At 39.0% G+C, this 26,231-nt stretch overlaps 1 protein-coding gene across 1 annotated transcript in view; it reads right to left on the bottom strand.

The window, feature by feature from the left end:
* LOC135219775 (choline-phosphate cytidylyltransferase A-like) overlaps positions 1 to 26,231 on the bottom strand; it is a 327,433-nt gene that overhangs the window by 218,661 nt on the left and 82,541 nt on the right. Inside the window, 1 exon segment of the mRNA XM_064256827.1 lies at positions 7,264 to 7,320. Within this exon segment, the coding sequence (XP_064112897.1) occupies positions 7,264 to 7,320 (57 nt within the window).

Below are 26,231 nucleotides of genomic sequence, written 5' to 3'. Positions count from 1 at the left end.
GCTGGAGTCCTACCAAAACTTCCTTCGTCTTATAGCAAAACCTTCCGGAGAGGAGTCAGGAGATCTCGGAGTCTTCTACGAGCAGGAGAATACTCCGGAAAAGGTTCAGGACTGGAATGCAAAGTTTCGCTTGCTGGCGGCTTCCAGGCTCTCTTAAGAGGGTGCGACTTAGAGGCAGAACTCCATCCTCTTCTTGGAGACGAAGAGTCCAAGTCAGAAAAGCACTTCCTCAGGACGCTTTTGCAATAGCTGTCCTTGGCAGCCTGGGAAGCGGCTACAGGATCTGCCGAAGGGACGCCTGACCGTTGGGAATACTCTACATCCCCCTTGCGGCTTTCGACATTCCTCCTCCCTTGGTCATGGGAGTCTGAAAGAGGTCTAGGCCTAGGAGCAATGCGGGAGCGGTCAGATGCCCCCTCCACTCACTGGGGACACTGCACAAATCACTGCACACGTCACTGCGCTTACCTGTATCCTTCATCGCTTGCAGTTGCGATTGTAAGTTGATTATAGAGGCTCTCATTGCAGCCATTTCCGTGGAAGCATCCACAGGTTCGCTGCTGGGGGAAGGGGCTGAAACCAAGTTAGGAGCTACTTCCTGCTCAATAGAGCAGGATCTACTCGAGCTTCTGATGGAAGCCTTCCTAACTCTGTCTTTCTCAAGTTTTCTTATATAAGCAGCCAAGTTCTTCCATTCAACCTCCGTCAAACTCTCACATTCAAGACAGGTATTAGTTGCAGAACAATTATTCCCCCTACATTTACTACAGACCGTGTGAGGATCCACCGAAGCTTTCGGTAGCCTCACCTTACATTCCTCTTTCGTACACACTCTAAATACAGATACCACGTCAGACATTTTAAAGAGTATCCAATCCAAAATCAAAAAAACGGTCCACGATAAGCGTATGCCAAAGCCAAAGATCAATATACGTCACCAAAGGTCAAACAGATAATCCTCAGCCAATGAGAAAAGATTCTAAGCAGGAGGTACCAACAATGTTGTTGTTGTTACCGGCGACAGAGAAAATCTGATTAGAAAACGGGAATGGTTCCTAGTCCCGCCAACCAGCGGCGGGAGTGGGCTGGTCACCTGACCTACCTGTTGTGTGTGCCGCGAGTTTTGAATTCTGTCGGGACGTCGGAGACTTATACCTAAGGTATAGTATCTGCCGGGGTCGTTGCATGTACAAAATTATAGCGTTTGTTGCTTTCTAGATTTCCATCTTACTTTACACCATAAAGATTCTGTTGAGGTCCTATAATCATTTATACTTTAATGTAGGAACAGGCTCTATATCATTCATTAATGTTGGTTTGGTAACATCAGTTCAGGGTAGAATATCGATCATCCTTTTTAAAAACCTACTGTGAAACCTTATTTATAAGTAATGTTTGACACTAAACTGACGTAAAATTCATACATAATTAAAGACGGATCTTAAACAATGAGAGAAAGGTTTTAAAATTTGGGCAGTACTTGTTGAAATCGTGAGGAACAATACAGTAAAGAATGAAATATTATGACGATAGAGAGAGAGCTCGCAAGCATAGGCCTATCCATAGAGATACTTAATTCATTATATTTACTTTGAGAGATTGAGTGATAATAGTTTTTCAAATGTGTTATGTGTTTTAAAAGTGGGGAGAGAGAGAGAGAGAGAGAGAGAGAGAGAGAGTGGGGGGAGAGGAGAGAGAGCCAGAGAGAGAGAGAGAGACGAGAGAGAGAGAGAGAGAGAGAGGAGCAAAATCTGCTCATGTGAAAGCTTAGGCCTGTTTATAGCTACTTAATTTCATTATATTTCTTTGGGAGATTGAGTGGTAATATATATATTTTAAAGTATGTTTTAGAAGTAGAGAGAGAGAGAGAGAGAGGAGAGAGAGAGAGAGAGAGAGAGAGAATTATAGTACTGGTGATGGACTTGTGACGGGGCAAAAGCAGAAAATATAATGAATTAAGTAGCTCTATCGATAGGCCTATGCTTGCGCGATATGATATGACTGCCAAGATCGTGCTGCACTATGCTAGATGAAATTTGAAGGATCATAATATTCAAGTTAATTCTCTAAGAAAGTCATACCCTAATCTTGATTACATTCGACAGTTGCCGTAGCATTCAAAGATTGTAAAAAGACGTGGAAAATTTTAGACACAGGGTGCGGTCATTCTTGCTTTCTTGATATAGTCTTTACTTTTGAAAATCAGGTTTCATCCAATAACTCAATATGTATTGCACAGGCAATTAAAGTTTTATATCGTGGGAGATCTTTCAGCCTCGCGGCAAAGAAATGCAGTCGTGCAGGGCTGTAGGCTACTACGAACTGCTTTGTAATGGGAGCATAAAGCCAGAAAATCTTTGAGCTGACATGCTACTTAAACCTTGATTAAGATTTATGTTTAAAGACAGTAGCTTTGTAAACAGCAACTAGCATTCGATCCATGTCAACGTCAAAGTAATCAAAGAGTGAAATCCGTTATCTTAGCCAGTATCCAGTGACTTGCGCTTTACCGCTCGAAGTTCTAGGGCTCCTCCTCACATCATAGAAAACGCTTTTGAGGATGCAACTAGATGCAACCTACCTTAGCCGTTGCAACATTGAGTGCCATTAACGTCAACTAACTTTAATCGCTTTGGAATACAAACATAAGATTGTAGAAACTAAAATAATTGCATTCACCACTTACGATGATGCAATATATCCCCGTTCATGAAGCAAAACGAGTAAATATTGTCGTCGTCAGAAATTCACATTCTATCTACCAGATCTCTATGAACGAATCCATCTGAGAAATTCCAATTACTTCGGACATATATCGTGTTCTTAAGTATCTGAACGGTTTTGTTTTGCAGTTTTAACTTATATGATATAATTTCCAGTGTATTTTTATATTCTAGAGTAAATTTAGCGATATTATGTCTTTTCAGTAAAAACAAATGGGAAATTGATGAACGAAAGCTAATGAAAACTGTATCTTCAGTTTTCTTGTCGAGTGTACATAAAGCAGTCCCCAATTATGGCTGGGTTCTGTTCCTGATGGTGTGATGATATCCAAAATTGCTGATAACCCAAAATTGGTGATAATAGCACCAAGCCTTGGTTATCTGTGCCAATAACAGAGGCTAGGTGCAAATAATCAAGGATCAACGCATGTTGGCACTGAATATTCAGTTATTGCCATCAACTAGGCAAATGCCATATAGGTATGTATGTATGTATGGTATGTATGTATGTATGTATGTATGTATATATATCATATATATATAGTATATATATATATATATATATAATATATATATCTATAGAATATATATATATATATATATATAATATATATATATATATATATCTACATATATATATTCTGGATTAAAGTTAAAGGATCTATTTCAGTGGACTGGGGGGACTCCCAACCTTATAAGAGTGAATGACTGAAGAAGTTACATTTGTGAAATATATGTTGAAAGATATGCCCTTAGGTAATGCCTGGGGTCACTGCTAACCTGACATTGGTTCTGCTAATTGCCTTAATCCGCTTCATTGTTGTCTTAAGGAAGATTTTTGTCTATATGGTCAGAGTCCCAGGCTCCACTGGAATGGGTGATTCTATTATCTTGTTGTTTTAACAGTGTAGATTCTACCATCTGACATTTGTATTGACACCTACTTTTGTATAAAATTTGGGATGAGTTCTAATCTATGGTATGGTTCCTGTTATTTATATGATGGAAAATATCCGAACTATGTTGTCCATATCTAACTGAGCACTTATGTTGAGTTAATCTTTCCGAGAGAGATTTTCCTGTGAATCCATAGTATGACTTATCACAATCCCTACAGGGGATTTCATAAACTCCTGTCTTTAGAAACTGGTTTCTAATGAATGTTAATTAAGGATTTCCCCAATGTATTCCTTAATTATCATTCAGCAGAAAGTAGTTTCTAAAGGCATAGGATTCTATGAAATCCCCTGTAGGGAGTGTGAGAAATCATACTATGGATTCACAAGAAAGTCTCTCTCGGAAAGATTAACTCTACATAAGCACTCAGTTAGATATGGAAAACATAGTTCAGAAATTTTCCATATTATAAATAATACAAATCATACCATGGATTGGAATTCATCCCTAATTTTATACAAAAACAGCTGTCGATACACATGTCAGATGGTATAATCTTCACCGATAAAACAACAAGATAATAGGATCAACCTTTCCAATGGAGCCTGAGACTCTGACCATATAGACAATACCTTCCCTAAGGCAATGATAAAGCAGATTAAGACAATTGACAGGAACCAACGTCGGCTCGGCAGTGACCCCAGGCATTACCTAAGGGCATATTTCCCACTATATATTTCGCAAATGTAACTACTTCTGTCATTCACTACTTGTAAAGGGTGGGAGTCAGTTCACCGAAATATAGTCCTTAGCTTTAAACCAGAGTGTTTCAATTGGCCTTTTACACTTGAGACATTTCCTGTTTTAAAAGAAAATCATATACAGGCAGTCCCCGGTTATCAGTAGGGGTTCCGTTCTCGGCAGGGTGCTGATAAGTGAAAACTGCCATTAACCGAAACTCGTGATTTATGGCGCTTATGCGCAAGTTTCAATTAATGGCGTTAATAACGGTTAATGGCACCTCTTTTGTTAGGTATGTTATGACACCATAACTCTCTTATCGGCACCTTGTGGCACTGATATCTGGAAACTTGGCCCGTTATAATGCCATAAATTGCCGATTTTATGGCCCTAGACAAGTGCCATAAAATCAAATCGCCATTAACTGAGTGAAAAATGGGACTTGGAATAAGTACTTTTGCAGTATATTCTACTTTTAAAATGTAGAATATACTATGAAAGTTCCAAGTTTTTCACTCGCCCTCTTATATGAATTTTATGTATATAACACACACACACACACACACACACACACACACACATATACTATATATAATATATCTATATATATATATATTAATATATATATATTATATACTATTATAATATATATATAGATATATATATATAATATATTATATATATATATATTATATTATATATAATAATATATATTCATAATCTGTAAATTATAATATGAAACCTGCTACAAGCAACATGGTAAATACTTGCATATGGAAAGAAAGGATGGTAGTTAAAACCTAAACAAGATTACTGAAGTATGAATATCTATAGTATGTTTAGCAGAAACTGTATCATAACAATTGTTTTGGTTTTTGTTCTAGAAAATTACTGTACCTTGAATCTGCTTTCACTGGAAAACAGTATTCCTGTACTACATAAAACAATCTAAAACATCCAAAACTAAAAAAGTTAATATAACTATACTAAAAATGATAAGGAAGGTTTCTGACATTAATGTTGCCCTTGCAGATATGTCACAACCTGACTATGACAGGGTGGAGATCACAATACACTAGCATTACCAGTAACAAATTTTTTTTATTAAACTTGTTGACTAAGCATGTTACAAAATACAGAATACTGCTGACCATGACAAAGCTACGTCCTCTAGAACAGAAAGTTAATTTTTTTTTTTAATTTTTTAGACATCTCACCTTCTACAGAGAGGATATAAACACTCATAACGGGAAAATAGTGAGTGGATGGATCAAACACCTTGGTAAATAATGCCAGTGGCTTCACAACATGCATCAAACAAAACTAAATATCACACAGTAATGTAAAGAAATATAACCTAACCATACAGAGGACCTAAAATAAGTAGTATATGTACTGTATTTGATGGCATATAAGACACAGCCGATTTAAGAATGGAATTTTAAGGAATTCTGTACATATTCAAAGGCTGACTTAGGCTGGCCAGCATAACCAATGATTCCACTGATTGCCTTTACTACAGGGACTGTTTTTTTTTGTATTTAATTATCTTATACTGCAAAACCTTTATTTATTCAATAACTTTTACTGTAAAATACTATGTAAAATATCTTATTAGTAGACTTAGAATACTATTTGTCTGAATGAATTACTCCATACAGTGTCTTGTCCTATTTTATGTAAATTAATTTTTACTTGTGGCACTGCACAGTTATGAACATCTATACAATATTACAAGTAAGTGTTTTATATTTTTAAGTAATAAGAGTACATGACACCAAAATTCATCAGATATAACACCTCCAATTAATATTTTTTTCATACTTTTGGACAGCATTAATCTTTCTCAACTCATGTTTTCTTATAGCTGGACACGCATCATAAATGCACAAAATACTAAGTTTGTTAATGGGAAAGGTAAAATAATGAATTCATAAAAAGTGGGGTAGATGTACATTAAGAAAAAAATCACCTATACCTATAAAATTTAGGATGTTGGATGAAGGATTTAAGCTGTGATGTTGTGATTTTCCTTGATTTAGCCAGACACCTAGCCATTATTTTATGCATTTAGTGACTCACCTAGCCTTAATTTTCCTCACAATTCCAAATAACATTACAGTGTATATTACTATACTGAATTTATGAAGTTTAGCTAGGTGCATGCTTTTAGTCTTTGATCTCCAGGAAAACATTACTTATATTAGTCTACCGGATATTTCAAATTCAGAAAACACCTAGGGCTCATTTTCTGAAATATATTTGTGGGAAAAAGTGGGTTTTATAAGCAGTCAAATACAGTATTATAGACTTTAAATACCTGGAATTAATTTTTAACAAATATTTCTAATACTAAATATATAAAAATTGCTCATTCTAAATTACTAATATTGAATTATCCATTTGACTACGGAGCTTAACAAAAACATTACAATATTTCACTTTCATTTTTAGTGTTGTCACCTAGCTCTGTGACTAATAGTACATTTTCAGCCAGAAACTCATTACAATACAAAATCTGCATCTCAAAATTAACATATCATGTTGTAACTTTTTCTTTTCAGATTGTAAACACTTGTTAAAAATGGTGAGCAAACTGCAATCCAAACTTATCAGCTCCAAACCATGCCTTGAAGAACATTTCCATTAAGATGCGACCCTTCTCAAAAGAAGGTGATCCAGACTCTTGGAGTGATGAGAAGAGTTATGTGAAGGGACAGGTAAGTACAATATCATACTTTAAATAAAACCAAATATGACTGTATTAGTAATAAATACTAAAAGTGGACATGAAATGTCCTTGAAATAACTGTACTAAGAAAAAACCAATTAATGAATAAAAGGAAAAATACAAACAAAAGGTATAGGGTGTACATCTCAGTAAATACTAGTTGGTGCTTACCATATCCTTCTCGAGGTTGGCAAGGGATTCGGTAGCCACTTCTGGCTTTTCCCTCTCCTGGGGGGTTGCCCCGATGTTGAAATAAGAAAAGATCATCAAAACTAAACAATCTACATTTTTCATAAAAAAACTAATTTATAAAATCTCAACAACTAGAAACTGACTTAAATAAGATAAACAATAAACATATCAGTAACTGTAGAATTTGTTTCTCTGCACTCTTCTGCAGTAGCTCATACTAATAATATACCCAATTTGCTGACCAAAAGGTAAGGGGTGGGGGGAATCTTTTAAAGTATACAGCAGTTTATAACCTACTAATGATGAAGTGAAAATTCAGAGCAAAAGAAAATGAAAGACTACACTGTACAAGCTGGTTTTTCCTCTATTATAAAAATTCCATTTGCCAGAATAAAACGCAGGGGAAAAACTGATGTGGGAAGTATGAAAATTAACAAAACTATATTCAGTGAATATCAACAAGAAGATTCTTCCTACAAAGAAGCAATAAATCAAATTATGAGAAACTAGACTAATTCGTCACAAAGCAATGAACCATTAGCACAAGCACCCTTTGGTGTCTTATAAACACTGTCAATCTGGAATCCTATGGACTAGGTAGGTAAAGCAGGTAAATAATCATTATTGTTCTTATCTAAAATCTGCCCTCTTTTGGAGTCAGACATGCAATAAATTTTTTGCACACTTAAAAGCACTTTCTCCCTCCAATGCCCATGATTTTCTGGTAATACCTATTGGTTATCCTCTTTTTATTTTCATATCTGTAGTAGATTTCTAATTATTCAGCATTCTTTGGAGCAAAGCTGTGCCAAATAAAAAATAATTCATAACAACTGGACATTAACCGTCACAGATAATAATATGCTTCATTGGTCAAGCATAAGCAATTTTTAATTAAAAATATCAATACCATTATTTTTAATATTACATAATGTATTATAAGAAAAATAAAATATTCAACCATATAATAAAATGACTAAAGCAATTCCTAAAACATATAAAAAACTAATGCCATATTCAACCAGGTACTATATACTACACTTAGACTGCAACCAGCTCTACCTATTCAGTTTCTAACATGTTTTGCCGGTCAAGTATAAAAGAGCTGCTGCATACTTTTTTAAGTAAATACTACTCTCATCTCTACTAAAAATAAACATCACAACAGTTTTCCTGTTGAAATATAATGCCTAAACATAATATGTAATCCACAATTCAACCACGGCTTAGAAGAAAACCTACACCTCTCACTTAAATCAATGCTAAAATCACAATTAATAAGAAGTTACTTCAGGCTCTGGCTAGCGTGGGGAGAAATTCAGAACAACTGAAGGTTCTGCTATAGGATTCTGGGGCATTAGATTAACAACCTCCTAGGTCTCCAACTTGAAGTCAGCAATCTCATAACCCTTCCATTACTCATCAAAGTTAATTTCAAGGACACCTAGCTCTAAGAGATAAGACTCAACAGTTATTAGGCTGCATACACCATAAAGAAGGAAGTTCATGGAATGAGTTGGGAAATGGAGATATAGAGGCTCTTCCAGCAAACTGTTTTATTCATTGTCTAATGAAGAACTGGCCATCTTAACCCTTAGTGGATGGACATGCTCACATGAGTAGCAATAACAGGTTTTGGGTGGATGACGGAGTGACTCACGGTGAGTAACAATACTACACGCCGTCGATTTGGGGGAATCAGGCAGAAAAGAGGTGTCATTACTTCTATAGCCCCCAAACTCACAAATAGCTACTTTTAGGCTGGCTAAAATCAACTGGATGGCACATGAGAGAGTTAAGTTGGAATCTTGACTTCAAGGGAGGATGTAGTGCCTGTCTCACATGACGTCTCTATACATTTGCTCATAAATATACCAAGGGCTTGCTGTTGCTTTAGTTCTTATCTTTTATGATAGTAAGTCAGTTATAAATGTAATTTTGCAAAGGAATGTGCAAAGAAATATTAGAAAATATATATAAAAAAGTTATTGCACCTTCATTCTCAGTATATTTACTTGAATATTTTACAAAAATTATGCTCAGAATTTGTTACTAATTTTATTTTGTATCTGATTTGATATTGCATGAGCTATAATTATAATTTTACAAATAAAAACAAATTCATTTATTAGAAAAATCATGTATAACTAAAATTTATGATTGTCTTGTAAAAGAGGCCCAAAAACGTTGTAATTGGTAATTTTCAATTTCTTGTGGAAGGTATGGAAAATTTCTTTGAAATTTTTTTCTTACACAATGTGCATTTGCATATCTTCCTCTTTCCATTGATTTGTTTTTTCTGAAATTAGCCGACCTTAAAGGTTTGTCGGCCTGCAGCACTGCATATTGATTTATTAACCTGGCTCTTGAGGTTTAAACGGCATATATCAGCATGTGAACATTTTTTTAAATTGATTACTATTTGTGCTCCTGTTTCTACCAACCAGCCTGAGAAGAGCCTTTATTAGGCTCAGAGGTCTGGATAAACTAACCCTTTATATGTAATAATAATCCTGTTTCTACCATTAGATCATTATTATTCAAAATGTGCTGCTGTCTTTATCCACATATAGATTTTCACAGTAATTCTATTATAAGTCTGGAAGCTATATGAGGCATTTCAATAGCAATTCAGCATCTCTTTCTAGTGGACTTCTGAGTACTTCCAGATGTTGGATAGCCAATAATACTCAATATCCCCGAGAGTTTTCTCTGCCCAAATGTAAGAAAGCTCAGCACATCATGGAGCCATGTAAGCCTCCAGTCCTTCTTAAAGGATTCCTACAAGAACAGAAGAGCAGACAGCAGCATCAGCAGCCTTTTCAAGCCAGGCAGAGGTGTGCTTATTGGGGAAAAGGAAAGGTAACTCCTGGATTGCCTATTAAGGACAAGGGCAGAGGGGGAGCCCTATAGGATTTGCAAGGTTGGGGGTCACCTTCTACAGCATTACAAGTACTGACTCCAGCCGACACAACTTCCATAACAGATTCTTGGTTAGATTTTAAGTGCCTCTGACCATCCTCAGCCGAGGGATCCCCTCTGACATGGCAAATAAAGTTTAAGTCCATGTGGTTAAACTATCTTGCTTTTTCTGTGAGGCTGGTTTGTCATTCTGGCCTGGCAATGAAAAGTTACTACCATACAAATTTCCATGGAATATGAGATAGAGGGGAAACGAGGAGGAAGTCATCTCCTGGCTCACTGAGACCTAGAAGTTGCCACTGCCTACACTAGGGTTCCTGTGGTTGTATTTGTAACTCAACTTGCTATCTGTAAGAAGGATTCTGAGCTCCAATACGTAATTGTTTCTTGTGCATACTCTCAAGGAAAAATCTGGAATCTTGATAATTAGGAATAGCTTGGATAACAGTAAACAGTTCTGGTAAATGATCCTTGGTCCAGGTTCAAGTCATCAGAGCAGTTCTCAAGCAATTCTAGAGTTGACAAACAAGCTGGAGTGAAACTGCAGAGTGATTCTATCATGGTTCTGTACATGGAGTGACAGTTTGCATAAAGTTAAACCTTGATTCACAAACACTTTGCATCATGAACAAATTGGTTCAACACAAAATTTTTGAAGGGGGAAATGGGAAATGGTTTATGATCAAAGCTTGGGTTATGAAAAGCAAGCTAATAAATATATGCTGCAAACAAAGGCAGCAATATAGAGACTAAATGTTTCCCAAATTCCACGCTTCAGTTTCACAACATAACTTGCTCACTTCAGATCCATACTGGAAATATGTGAGCTACTTAAAAAAAATTTTTTAATCCAAACAAGATAATTCCAAAGAAGAAAGCACAAATGGGTCCAAAGAAAATTAATGACACATATATCAAAGGTATCCTATATGGATCACAACAGAGGTTAGAATAAAATCATAGTGAAACATGGAAGTGGTGCACATTAAGTCAGACTGACATGGCTGTTGCATATGATGGAATAGCAAAGCAGTAAATTAAGAAATAGTACATGGAGAAAGGGGATATATATAAAACCTTCACCTCATGAGAGTTCAGATAAAACTAAAGATGACCTGTGAGGTGGTTGAAACAAGTAGGCTGTACCAAAACAAGAGAAAATAATACAAGCATTCTAGAAGAAATTCCAGACGACAGACCCTGCCCAAACCTGACCACAGATTCCTACCAAGCTAAACACCACGTGACAAAGCCCTGCCTAAATCACAGCTTTCTGCAACAATCATTTCCCTGAATAAAATTATTTCTAGACTACAGCTGTCCCTTTTTCCAATATGAACATCAGCCAGTTATTGTCTGACATCCAAGTCCAAAATATAAATTACGTACAGTCAAACCTCTATATACAAAAATTTTTTTGCTTCTGTGTACGAAATTAATTCAGGTTGCGAAAGGGTAAAGTCCGAGATTCCCCTGGGCTGCCAAGAACAATTTTAAAACTGGCGCGCCGCCAACTCAGTAGACTAGCCACCATCCTCCAGCTCTCCCATTGGTTCCAGATGCTAGTCACTGCTGTAAGATCCTGCTCTCCTACTGGTCATGTTGGTCTTGTCCACAGTTTATACACATTGGATCACTGCACTTCCACTGTGTAGCATGTTCTTCAGAACCACAATATGCACACACAAGATCATTTTGGCAATATTTTTTATATGCCCATATTTACAACAATTTGGACATTGTAGTGGCTTTGGGATGTATGATCTTACTTCTCTGGTTTGGCCTAAAATCTTTATTTTTTTAGGTAAATCTTGACCATCAAATTCTAGGACTCTAGGATATCTTTTTTATAAGAGAGTCTAAGAGAATGCTCTTTTCAATTGCTTCATCACTGTTTTCAGGAAGCACAAGTCTCCTGAATACTATTCATCGTGTCATGTTTCCTAATTTTGACATTTGTATTATTGATCGTTGTTATGGACATATAGTCCTCAGACCGATTCCTAGTTGTGGCATCTATACGCCACGTCTTTTCTTTTATCTGTATGAGGGACATTTCTGCTGTTGAGTGTCTGGTCACTAAATAATTTTCAAGTTTAAGTGCTGAGAGCTTTTGGTCAGTTTCTAAAGTTAAAAATCTTGACCAACTTATCTGCATTATAGTTGTTTTAGAAGAAGAGATGTTATTTCTTCTGCACCACAACCTAAACGTTGACCATTTTGCCCAGTATACATTGTTAGACAACTGTCGTCTACTGTTGGCAATAGACCTAGCCGCCGCTATTGAAAAACCCTTCGATCGAAGGAGTTTGACAACAGTCAGAAACCTGTTAGGGCCAGAGTTGATAGGTTTTGGAAACCTATCAACTCTGGCCCTAACAGGTGAAACCTCCTGACATGGGGATGTCTGTGGCCAATAGGGTGCTATCAGTGTAATGGAGACATTTTGGTGAGCTTATAGCTTGTTCAGCACTTCTCTTATCAGGTTGAATCGGGGAAAAGCATACACATCCATCTAGGTTTGACCAATCTAGTAAAAGGGTGTCTGTCCCCCAGGGCTTGAGGATCCAGAAATGGTGAGCAGTAAAGGGGAAGTCTGTGGTTTCTGGACATGGCGAACAGATCCAGAAATGGTTTCCCCCCCACAGTTTCCAGTCTTTTGCATACTCTTCTGTCCAGAATCCACTCTGTGGAAAGGACTTGGTGACTCCAACTCAATGAGTCCGCTAGGACATGATTTTGCCTTGGATGGAACAAGTGACAAGTTTCGTACTATTCTGTTCTGCCCATAAAAGATCTTTCGTTATTTCAAACAGAGAGAAAGAGTGTGTCCCTCCAGTCAGCTTATATAAGCCAGTGCCATAGTATTGTCTGAATGTACTGTTATCACCTTGCCACTTACCTCCTCTTGAAAGTGAAGGCGGCCTATGTGAATTGACTTTAATTCCCGACTATTTATGTGCATTTGTTTTTCCTCCTGAGACCATAGTATTCCTGAGATCTCCTTGTCTCCGAGGTAAGCTCTCCAGCCTATATCCAACATGTCGGAAAAGAGCTCTAGGACTGGGTTCAGACGTTCCAGGGATTTCCCTTCTAGATACCTGTCTCTTGGTTGCCACCATTTCAAATCCTCTTTGATCTCTTTCGTTACTGGGGAAAACAAATGAGTCTGGTAGATTCTTCCTGTCCTAGTTGATCTTTAAGAAGAACTGCAGAACTCTAGATGCAATCTCCCTAGTCTGACAAACTGTTCTACTGAGGACAGAGTGCCAGAATCTTCCGAGATGGGGTCAACTGCAGTTTCTACAGATTTATGAACAATCCTAGATGTTGTGTCAATTCCAGAGTCTTTTGCAGGTCCTCCATGCATTTCTCCTTATACCTATCAAATTTAGCCACTTTGCTAACTGAGCTAAAACCCAGGTAAAAACCTGTGGGGCAGTTTACAGGCTGAAGCACAACGCTCTGAATTGAAAGACCTCATCTTGGTGAACAAATCTCGGGTACAGTGTTCCCCCTGAATTTGTGGGGGATAGGTACCAGATACCCTTACGAATAGCTAGAACCCCTGAACAGTTAGGACTCCCCTCTAAAAATGCTTATATATGCCTATCTTGAAAGTTCAAATACCAAATGTATATTTAAAGATCATCCTATATCAAATAGACCATCGAATTGATATTATGAATATAATTTCAAAGTCATCTTAAACTTTTACTATTAAAAATATATATACAGCCAATTACAGAGAGAGAGAGAGAGAGAGAGAGAGAGAGAGAGAGAGAGAGAGAGAGAGAGAGAGAGAGAGAGAGAGAGAGATATTGTCCTTGTGCTTACAATATTTAAGACTTTATATTTTTCATAGCGCCTAGCTGGATCCGGTTAAAAAGCAGATGAAAGCAAGGAATCTTGTGATATCTGGCAATGCATGCACAGATCTGGTGAAGAGTGGTCCAAGACCATGCACCAACGCTACTGCGTCAGTCTTTTCTTTAACTGCCTGGGCGCAAGTCATGGTTGACCCTTCTCGGTCTTTACCTGGTTCATTGCCCATTTCGTTTGTATTTAGTGTGTGTGTGTGTGTGTGTGTGTGTGTGATATTAATGGCTTCTTCTGCTCCTTCTCAGCCTCGTCAACAAGTGTGCCCCGGAATTCCAGGTTTTCTGAGTTCTCGTTTTTTGGCTTCGGCGGCGACCGATCCTCACATCACGTGTAGCGGGTGCCATTCTAATTTTTGTACTATAACGAATTCTTGCACAGAATTCTGGGTGTGGCCTAAAGAGCAGTGGAAGTCGTTTTATAGCAAGAGAGAGCATTGGAGGGTTCAACTCTTCCTTCATGGGAAGGTTTTTCGCTTCTTCCTGATGCTTCGTCTCCAGCAGTACTCACCCTCCATAGTAGTGTTGTGCCTGTGTCTCCTTCCTATTCTTCCACTGATTTGTCGCTGAAAGTATCGGGAAGCCCTCAGGCTGATTTTTCTAATGTCGCCCCTTCTTCTTTGGGAGTTAATTTGATTCCCGGGAAAGGGGAGGCTTTTTCATCATTCTCATTTATTCCAGAGTCCAAGATGGCGGCGATTTGGAAGAAGCTCGGGCTAGGGGATCCCCCGTCCTTGGAGGGGTTGCTAGCACACTTTATGAAGGCTCGCTCCCCCCCTCCTCCCAGCCTTGTCTTTGTGGGCAGCCGAGGTTAGCCATCTTGTATTGCTCTGCCAGTGACTGTTGCCGCTTCTTGAGTCGGAGGGAAGCCGTGGTGTCAGACCCATTGATGACAACACGGAATCAGTCATTGTGTATTCCTCCGCCAGTGGCATCTGCTTCCCCTTCGGACCGAGGGGAAGCCGTGACGTCATCACCACTTGTGATGTCACTTCCATCAATAAAGTCACTCCCAGTCGTCTCCTCTGCACTGCCTCCCTCAGCCGTGACGTCATCTCTGCCGCCCAGTTCGATGCATCTTTCTTCCATGTCATTGGAGCCTTCTCTAGCAGATCAATCTGAGGTTACTTGCCAAGCGGTGCTTTAGAGGTTGGACTCTGTTTTGGATGATAAGTTGGCTGCCTTGTCGGCTGGGAGGACTGGAAGGAAACGTGTTGCATTATCCTCCTGCGAAAAGATCGCATAAGAAACCATGCTGTCTTCCTCTCCCTCTTCCCCCTATACGCCACGTTGGCGTATGAAGCGTTGGAGGCTAAGGACTGCTCTTTCTTCACCTACGAGGGAGGAACAACACGGATGTGTTCTCAAGAGTGTTGGTGTTTCAGAGAGTGTTAGTGTTCTTCCCTTGTGCAATCTGCAGTGGCCGCTTCGTCCCCTGCATCGAACTGCAAGCGTGTTGCAACCTCCCCATCTGTGCACATTGCGAGCGTGTTGCAACCTCCCATGTCCGTGCACATAATGCAAGTGCTCCTACTTCTCCAGGGCCTATTCGTCGCCGTAAGGATCTCAAGGCGCCTGTCAAGAGGTTGAAGGTGGTGAGCGCGGAGTTGTTGCAGCAGGAGTGTTTGCCTGCCCCTCTCACTGGTGCTTCCAAGAGTTTGACTCTGGGGGATTCTCCTTCGATCTCGAGTGTTCTGGATTCCCCTCAACTCACGTTCGTACATCTGCCACGCCCTTGACCATTCACGGATATGTTAATGAGTCATCTGTTGGAATAGTACGTAGTGATGTTCCTAGTGTTATAGTGGGTTCGTCTTGGGAGCCAGCACGTGAACCCAGCCTAGACAGGTTAGTTGGTGCTTCGGGTTGTTTGGCTGCTGATCCTTCTGCTAATTTTAATGAGGAAGGTGCCTTAGAGGAGCCTACACATTCTTCTCGTCGTCGGTCTCCGTTGCCGGAGCAGGAGGAGGGAGACATGCAAGAGTTTTTGTCTTCCTTTTCGGAAGTTGTTGATCTCATTCGTGGGTTCAACAATTTGGAAAGTATGACTCAGGCTCGGTCGTCTTACACTCCTTCTTGCTTGGAAGCCTTGGTGGGAGCTACGCAGGATCCCAAATCAACTCTTCAGCTTCCCTTGTTGGCGCACGTCCGGTCGGTCTTGTATAAGGTTAACACCTCTCTTTCGGACTTGGACGGTTCGCTTCGCTCTAGGGGCTCTGCTAAGCTACTGCCCCCGCCTTACATGAGATATAGGAAGTACTATGCTACAAACTCTGCATTTTTTATATCGCACCATCTTGACCCAGACGTCATTCGCCTGAAGCCGGGATTGACTTTGGAACAGGTGAGGTTGGTGGCTTCGTCCTTGTCTCCACAAGATGCCTCGGCGTTGGAATCTACGACAGCCTCCATGTTGCAGACGGTTTCTTGGCTGGAATTCTGGTCAGTGGTCATTGCCAAGATAGCTTCTGACAGGTCCCCGGAAGGGTTGGTGAGTACATACTCGCTTGCCAGTCTGTTGCAGTCAGGACGCAAGGTGTTTTCATATATGACTCACCTCAAGTGTTAATTTATGGGCTAACCTTCTGATTAGAAGAGACGAGGCTTTATCTAGGATGAAGAGATCAGTTGACACAGAGTCCTTGCTGGCACTGAGAAACAGAGATCTGTTGGAGTCCCAATTTTTGTTTCCTCGGACTGAGCTCAAAAATGCGATAGACCGGCACCGGGCTGACACCAAAGACAGACTGTGCACCAGGCCATGTCTGAGTCGGAGTCTCATCCTCGGAGATGTCCAGCTCCTCCTCCTCCCCCTGTTCAGCAGCAGTCAAGATCGTCGCCTGGTAGGCCGTCGAGGAGTTCGATTTCGGCAGGGCCTTCCCGTTTGACTCAGCCTAGGTCAGAGGACCAACATCCCTTTCGCTCTTGTTCCTTTAAACCAAGAAGGGGCCCAAGGGGCAGAGGTAAAGGGGGCCGTCGTTAGGTTAGGCACCTCTCCCTCTCCTGCGCCACGGGTGGGGGGTGCCTGGTGGGCCATTGGGCCAAGTGGCAGTGTTATGGGGCGGAGAAGTGGGTGGTAGATGTACTTCGGGTGGGGTACCTACTGCCATTTGACTTTTCTCCTCCTCTGTTGGACAAGCCGCAGCTCAGGAAGGCATATCCTCCAGATTCTCTGAAGTTCTTGTCTCTTCGGGAGGAAGTGCATTAGATGCTGGACAAGTATGCAATAAAGGAAGTGGTGTATCCGTCTCTGGGGTTTTACAGTCACATCATCTTGGTACCCAAGGCGTCGGGAGGATGAAACCTCTGATCGACTTATCCACCTTGAATCACTTCATCCGGAAGACACGGTTCAAGATGGAGACCCCGCGTTCAGTGTTGGCAGCCATGAGGGAAGGCAACTTCATGCTGTCAATAGACTTAGGGACGCATACTTCCAAATCCCTATTCATCTGATGTCCAGGAAGTTCCTTCGCTTCTCTCTTGGGGACAAGGTCTTCGAGTTCAAAGTCCTATAGTTCAGGCTGACAACAGCCCCTAAAGTGTTCACAAGGGTCTTCTCTCTTGTCTCAAGTTGGGCCCATGCTCAGGGGATCTGTTTGCTGAGGTACCTTGACGATTGATTGGTCTTGGCAGGTTCCAGGGATAAGCTGCTGCAGGGCAGGGATCATCTACTTCGGTTCTGTCTGGAACTTGGCATCGTAGTCAACCATGAAAAGTCAAAACTCGTACCCAGTCAAAGGATTCTCTACCTGGGCATGGTCATCGATACGACAGTTGCAAAAGTTTTTCCGTCGGATCAAAGATTGGAGAAGTTGCGAGTGGCGGCACGTGACTTCCTGTCGGAACCACATCAGTCAGCTTATCAGTCGCAAGTTCTCCTGGGAGTGTTGTCTTTCCCTTTAGAAGTTGGCCCCTCATGGGCATCTTCATCTTTGGTCTCTGCAATGGAGACTGGCAGAATTCTGGTCTCCGGCGGGGGACTCACCCCTGTTAAAGGTTCCTCTGTCTCTGGAAGTAAGAGAAGACCTTCATTAGTGGTTGGACAACCGGAATCTTTTGATGGGTGTCCCACTACAATCTCTCCACCGGACTTCCTTCTGTTCTCAGACGCCTCCCTCGCAGGTTGGGGGGCTCACTTAGGGCCTCATCACTTCAGGCGTTTGGAGTTTGGAGGACAAACAGCAACATATCAACGTCTTGGAGTTGAAGGCTGATTTCCTGGGTCTGAAGGAGTTTCGGGAGAAGGTAGAGGGTCATTCGGTCATTCTCATGTCGGACAACACCACGGTGTTAGCCTATGTGAACAAGCAGGGAGGCCTGGTTTCTCGTCAACTTCACGCCTTGACTGTCAAGGTTCACCAGTTGGTGGTCAGCAATTCGGTAGAGCTCTCAGCCAGCTATATCCCAGGCAAATGGAATGTGGTCGCAGACAAACTCAGTCGTCGGGATCAGATCCTAGGCACAGAGTGGTCCCTTCATCAAGTGGTAGCAGACAAGCTCTTCTAGGTTTGGGGGAGACCCATGCTGGACCTTTTTGCGACTCGCTTCAACAGGAAGCTGGAGATATTCTGTTCAGTGGTCCCAGATCCTTTAGTGTTAGCAGAGGACACATTCCAACATCCCTGGGACAACCTGGAGGTGTATGCCTTCCCTCCTTTTTGTTTGATCCGTCAAGTTCTGAACAGACTAATGAGTTGAAAGGGTCTTAGGATGACTTTGGTAGCCCCTCTGTGGCCTCAGGCAGAATGGTTCCTAGATCTGCTGTCACTGTTGTCACGGGTTCCGAGGGAAATTTCCCCCTAGCGACATCGCCTGTGTCAGCCCCATGTGGAAAGGTTCCACCAGTCAGTAGAATCCCTGTCTCTTCACGGTTGGAGGCTATCAAGTATCTCCTCCAAGTGAGAGGCTTTTCTCAGAGAACAGTAGGGCATATGTTCAGCAGTCTCAGAAAGTAGACCTCCGAGGTTTACCAAGGCAAATGGGCGATCTACTGTGATTGGTGTCGTAAACGGGGTTTTTCTCCACTCACAACCTCTATTCAGTGAATAGTAGATTTTTTAACCTTACTCAGAGATGAGAAATATTTGTCTGTTTCTGCCATTAGAGGCTACAGGGTGGCCCTGAGTTTGGTGTTATGCCTTAGAGGTATCGAAATCTCTTCCTGGGAACTTTCCTTGCTAGTTAAGGGGTTTGAGCAGTCGAGTTCTCCTAGGGAGCTCAAGCCTCCGATAACCGTCCCCGGTTATCAGCAGGTTGCTCATAAGTGAAAAATCCCATTAACCCTTTACTGCCGACTGGACGTATTTTACGTCGACAATTTTTGTCTCTCGTGTGCCGACTGGACGTATTTTACATCGACTTACAAAAGTTTTTTTTTAAATTTGTGGAAAAATACTTATAGGCCTACCAGCCTAAAACTTTTGAATCACGTGCCTTGGGGGATGCTGGGAGTTCACGGATCAAGGTGTTGTTTTGTTTACAATCGTTACGCAGGCGCGCAAGCGTGAATTTCTTTCTTGCCGCACTAAAAAGTATCTGTGACACATCTCGGAAATTATTTCGTCACTTTGACATAATTTTTGTACCATTGTAAATTAGCCATTACATGAAGTATTATATATGAAAATGTGTGCATTTTTATGTAGAATACAACAATAAAATACTCATGATTGTAGCTTTTATCAGTTTTGAGATATTTTCATATAAATAACGATAATTGCCAAAATTTCAACCTTCGGTCAACTTTGACTCTACCGAAATGGTCGAAAAATGCAATTGTAAGCTAAAACGCTTATATTCTAGTAATATTCGAGCATTTGCCTTCATTTTGCAACAAATTGGAAGTCTCTAGCACAATATTTCGATTTATGGTGAATTTATGAAAAAAATAACATTTTCTTTACGTCCGCGCAGTAACTCTTCCGAAAAAATCATACGTGCGATTGTGGTAATGTTTGCACCATTTTAAATTAGCCGTTACATAAAGTTTTATATATGAAAATGTGCGCAATTTCATGTAGAATACAACAAAAAATAATTGAAGGTTGTAGCTTTTCTCATTTTTGAAATATTTGTATATAAATCACGATAAATAGAAAAAAAACCACGTTCGGTCAACTTTGACTACCGAAATGGTCAAAAAACGCAATTGTAAGCTAAAACTCTTACAGTCTAGTACTATTCAGTCATTTATCTTCATCTTGAAACAAATTTGAAGTCTCTAGCAAAATATTTAGATTTGTGGTGAATTTAAAAAAAAATCTTTCCTTCCCTCCGAGCGCGGATTCTCCGCCACAAATCTCCGAAATGCGTACGTCCCATTCTCGGAATATTTGCTCCATTTCATATTAGGCATTTCATAGAGTTTTATATATGAAAATGTGTGCAATTTCATGTAGAATAAAACGAAAAATATTTGAAGGTTGTAGCTTTTCTTATTTCCAAAATAATTGCATATAAAAAATATGTACATAAAAAAATTCGACATTTGGTCAACTTTAACTCGTCAGATATGGTCGAAAACTGCAATTGTAAGCTAATACTCTTACAGTATAGTAATATTCAATCATTTGTCTTCATTTTGAAAGAAATTGGAAGTCTCTAGGACAATATTTAGATTTATGGTGAATTTTTGACAAAAATATTTGTTTACGTCGGCGCGTTACGAATTCATGTATTATTTTGTGATAACATTTTCTCTGTGTTGCTTTTATCGTTTTCCAATGTGTTATATACCAAAATGATCGCAATTTAGTGTACATTACAACGAAAAAAAAGTAGCTTGTTACCTTTAACCGTTTTGCGCACAGCGCGATTTGAATACATGAAATTTCGTTTTTGAGCTATCATATATCGCATTAATTATATATGATAATGATAATTTTTTTCATTTCTGATGGTTGCATACTAAACTTCAGCCAATGACAAAAAAAGGAGCCAAAAATGAACTCTTAATCTTGAAAACTAAGCGCGTTGTGATTTTTTGAAAAAAATATTTTTTCCACTTCTGCGCTCACTCTGAAACACCTCCGGCACACGGGAGACAATTTTTTTTTTTCCGCTTCGGCATTTAAGGGTTAACAGAAACCCAGCAATTTATGGTGCTTATCGCACCAAGTCTCGGTTAATGGCGCATCTGTTAGGTATGTTATGGTGCCATATCTCTATTACCAGCACCTTATGGCCCTGATAACCAAAACTTAGCCTGCTACAGTGCCATAAATCTCAGATTTTAGCCCCATAAAACTGTAGCGCCATTAACAAAGTCCACCAATAATCGAAGACTGCCTGTATCTTGAACAGAGGACAGCCTTTTGGGACTGTTACAAAAACTGCAGGAAGGCAGAGGGTTCCTCTCAGGTTCCTTGTGTCTTCTATAAGGTAGAGGAAAGTGCTCCACTGAAGGGGGGTGTCTCTTCAATGGGTGCAACTCCCTCGAATAACACCAGTGGCACCACAAATCTGGGTTGGGCATTCCTGGGCTTGATGAAAGACGGTGAACGTCAGAGACACCTATCAACTTCCCTTGGGCCTCCAATATACTCCCTCCCTGGTTTATGGGTCTGGCAGTGACCTCAGCCAAGGAGCGTCAGCGGGCCAGGCAGCCACCTCCTCCACTAAAACTTTTATTCAATTTACTCATCAAGAACCTCACTGACTAACTTAGTTGAGTTACAGTAGACACCATCAGTCCAAACTTCTTGTCAATTCTCTCTTCTAGATTACCAATGCAATCTGTCTCTGATGATCATGATTCCGGTGAAGGAAGCAGATACGGACTCTGCATGCCTGATACACTGGCAATAGGTGAAGCAACAACAGATCCTTCAACACTTACCTTTTTAGGGGTTACTTTACTTTCAGCTCTAACAGCTGCCTTCCTCTCCTGGTCCCTTTCAAGTGTGCTAAGATGAGAAGTCAAATTTTTCCACACCTTCTCATCCCATCTTTCACATTCTTGACAGGTATTATTAATAGAACAATCTTGACCTCTGCAAGTAGCACAGATAGTATGTGCACCATATGAAGCTTTAGTCATTTTAGTATTTGCAATGCAATACCTAAAACTACTTGAATTAGAATCTGACATGATAATTAATTAAATCAATAAAAAAAATAATAATTAATTAAATCAATAAAAAAATAATATCAGTAAGTATAAACCCCTCTTAAAGTACATACACTAACAAAAATAAGCCAGTGAACACAATACGGAACTGCCGAACAAGCAAATGATTGGCAATTCTTGATGAGAGAAAAGCCAGCCGAACAACTAAAAAACCAAAAAAGACACCATTAAACCACATTTAACATAAAACCACGTCAATTACATACAAAATAATAACCAAAAAAGGCTATATGCCTAAATACTTCACTGTAGTGAAACAAGGAAGATTTGATGGGGAAAAAAAGCTGCTATCCTACGTGTTACGTAGTCCTAGGACAACAGAAACAAAATTGAGGTATTTTCATGTAGTTATTCCTCTTCTCACCAGGTAGTGGGCGGAGCCTATTCACCTACTGGACACAGGAAGAAGTTTTTAACCACAAATTCTCAGGAATTCAATCTGCTGTCAACTAGAAACTACAGCTGTATAATTACTGGGTAAGTTACACAATAGAAATTCATTATCATTTTGGTGAAATAACACCTTTTTGATTACATACAACTATTTAGAACTACGATAATTATCATATATTACACTAACCTATTTACCTCCATTTCTTTATCCCATCTTTGAGTTAAATAAGTTAAAAAAGTAAAAGAGAATGATAAAAGTATCATTAAAAACAATAGTATACTTGTTGCGTAAGCGCATACAGACATAAAAAAACAAAATGAAAAACAGCTGTTTTGCTATGAACAACCAAATTGGATAACTCATCTGTTTTGCTTGCATTTCAACCATCATTTGGTGGTCAATAATTACCGTATTTACGTTACAAATGATGTTAAGTAGAATAGAACTGAGATTTTTACGTTACAGTACTGTATACCTTTATTCGCTTTGGAGAAAGATCGGCAAGGAAATATTCTGCCAAATTTAAAAGCTGCAAGTTGTAGCTGAAGCTGAGAAAACAATATTCAAGCTTCTAATGACTAGTTATATTATCATGCATCAACAACATGGATGAAAGTCGACTGTAAATAGTAGTTAAGAAAAATGCATTTTAATAAAAATACTGGCATGAAACAACACATATTACTGTTATTTTCACATTGATAAAAAGATAAATATGTAAAGCTTGTACAGGCAGCCCCCGGTTACCATTGGTATTGGCTACCGGCATTTTAGTTTAACAACACTGGTTCAATATATTCATAACTGGGTTTTACCCTCCGTAAAGTTTATAGCACTGTTGTCTGGTTATCGGTGGCTTAGCCTTACATGCCGAGAGCGCCTCATAAAATACAAGCATAACAAATACAGGCGGTCCCCGGGTTACGACGGGTCCGGGTTACGACGTTCCGAGGTTACAACGCTTTTTCTTAAATATTCATTGAAAAATACACCCTGGGTTACGACGCTGACGCTTCCAACGCTCCGAGTTTACAACGCTTTTAAAAAACACATATTATGATAAGATAAGAATCCTTTATAGTTTAGCACAGTTTTCTCTCTCTCTCTCTCTCTCTCTCTCTCTCTCTATACTACAAAGATGTGTTTTTTAGTATGATAAATAAATGATTTACTATTTTCAAATATTAAATATTAATTTATACAGCAATAATATCAATTCATTAAAGAAAATACCATAGTGAATTAGTAAGATTTTAGCTTATATTTAAAAAATTATCGAAGAATGAAGGAAATCCCAGTCTTCTCTGTAACCTTTTTGGAGATCCAGGTACTAAAACTGTCAGATATATATCATGTTCTGTGACAGCCAAGAGGGGGAAAGAGCTGGGGGAGAGCTGCAGTGTTGCAATCACGTGGTCCCTGACATTCCTCTCTCTCTCTCTCTCTCTCTCTCTCTCTCTCTCTCTCTCTCTCTCTCTCTCTCTCTCTCTCACATTTACTGAGACTCGAGATTTTTTATGTACTTGTACTATTTGTTTTTAATACTTTCAAATAATAATAATAATAATAATAACTGTAATTACAAAATTCATATGTGATAGTATTTTAAAGAAATACAATACGTACTAATCTATCCATGTCACTTTTAATTAAGGTTAACTCTCTCTCTCTCTCTCTTTTGCCACACAAGATAATAATGAGTCATAGTGGTTAACTCACTCCCCTCTCTTTCGCTGGAAGCGTTATAAACAGAGAGAGATAAACACACACTCTCTCTCTCTCTCTTTCACCGAGATGAAAGAATTTTTATGGTACTAGTATGTAAAATGTTTATTGATAATTTCAGTTATTTAATAATAATAATAAAACTTTAATTACAAAATTCATAATGGTCGTATTTTAAAGAGATGAAAATGACTTTTCCATTTCACTTGTAAGGATAATTCCTCTTTCTTACTGAGATGAGAGAATTTTTATGGTAGATGCACGTGTTTATTATATTTTCAAATAATAATAATAATAATAATAATAATAATAATAATAGAAGTAGTAATAATACGATAACTAATTTCAAAAGAAAATTCTTCCCTTTGTCTTTTTCTGTATCAATTTCCCCACCTCAACTCGAGTGACACTCAAGCTTAACAATGCCATACAATGGTCAACGAATTTAATGGTTTTATGTAATTCTCTCTCTCTCTCTCTCTTACTGAGATGAGATCATTTTCATGGACGTGTATGTAATAAGTTTATCATTAATATTTTCCAATAATAATACTATAAGTACAAAATTCATATCTGAGTATTTTAAATACAATAATCATTCCATTTCTCTCTTTTAAATACTGTAAGGACAACTCTCTCTCTCTCTCTCTCTCTCTCTCTCTCTCTCTCTCTCTCTCTCTCTCTCTCTCTCTCTCCACAAGATACTTGTCATACATTTGGTGTTTCTATTTCTTCCTTTTATCTCTCTCGCTCTCAGCAAAAGAATTGATAGACAGACAAACATAATTGCACAGTCCTCTCTTTCTCTCTTCTCTGGAGAAATATATGTATTTATGGGAGGGGGAAAAAGTTGCCTACAGACGTTCATTTCAATCTATTGAAACCTAAGGAGTTATTTCTCTCTCTCTCTCTCTCTCTTGTATTTTAATGAAAATATACAGTAATTTGTGAATACACAGTGTTGCACATGAAAAAAGTAAATTAGTGATAATTTTAGAGATACGGCCCTAAGAAAAATTGCAAATTAGGAGTGAAATTTTCCGTGGACATAGTTTTCAAGAACGTCGTTCCGGCTTACGACGATTTTCGGGTTACGACGCGTCTTAAGAACGGAACCCCCGTCGTAACCCGGGGACCGCCTGTATGCATCTTTTCCTTGGCTCTTTTAGAAAGTTATCCTTTCCTTCACTGTATCCAATAATATTGTATGTAGTCTTATATTACCATTGTATTATAAAATACAAAAAAACAGATTGTTTTGGTTTGGAAAAATCAGCTGATGGAGGCAAATTTACTTCACCACATTTAACTCAATTCAGAGCAATTTTCTTGCTTCTATTTAGCATAAATTAATGTCTAAAAACTCTATTTATATGGGACAGAGTTATGTTTCATTATGTGAAGTGTTTTAAAGTCAAAATATGACTTAAATGCATCTTGTTGTGAAACTAGATTTAGTTATTTTTTCGCTGATAGGTGGCGCTGTTACGATCATGTTTTGGTTTGGAAAAATCCGCTGACAGAGGTAAGTTTATTTTACTGCATTAAACTCAATTCAGAGAGTTTTTCTTGCTTCTATTCAGTGTAAAGTAACCTCTAGAAACTCTGTATATATATGGGACAAGGTTATGTTTCGTTATATGAAGTGTTTTAAAGTTGAAATATGACATAAACACATCTTCTTGTGAACTAGATTTACTTTTATTTTGTTCATAGATGACGCTGGGAGCATGTTATTTTTGTGTAAAACAATTAATAGATTCCTTTTGCTATTTTTACACTATTTCATTATAATATGAGCTTTACACATTTTTTTGTTTTCGGCTTGAAAAAACAGTAAAATGCCCAGCATTGTTTTTATTAAAATACCTTTTTCTCCACTATTATTTGCAGTCCA

This window comes from Macrobrachium nipponense, chromosome 1 (genome assembly GCF_015104395.2).
Source record: "Macrobrachium nipponense isolate FS-2020 chromosome 1, ASM1510439v2, whole genome shotgun sequence".
Taxonomy (NCBI): domain Eukaryota; kingdom Metazoa; phylum Arthropoda; class Malacostraca; order Decapoda; family Palaemonidae; genus Macrobrachium; species Macrobrachium nipponense.
The sequence above is the reverse complement of the archived record's forward strand: the minus strand, read 5'-3'. Positions and strand labels throughout refer to the sequence as shown.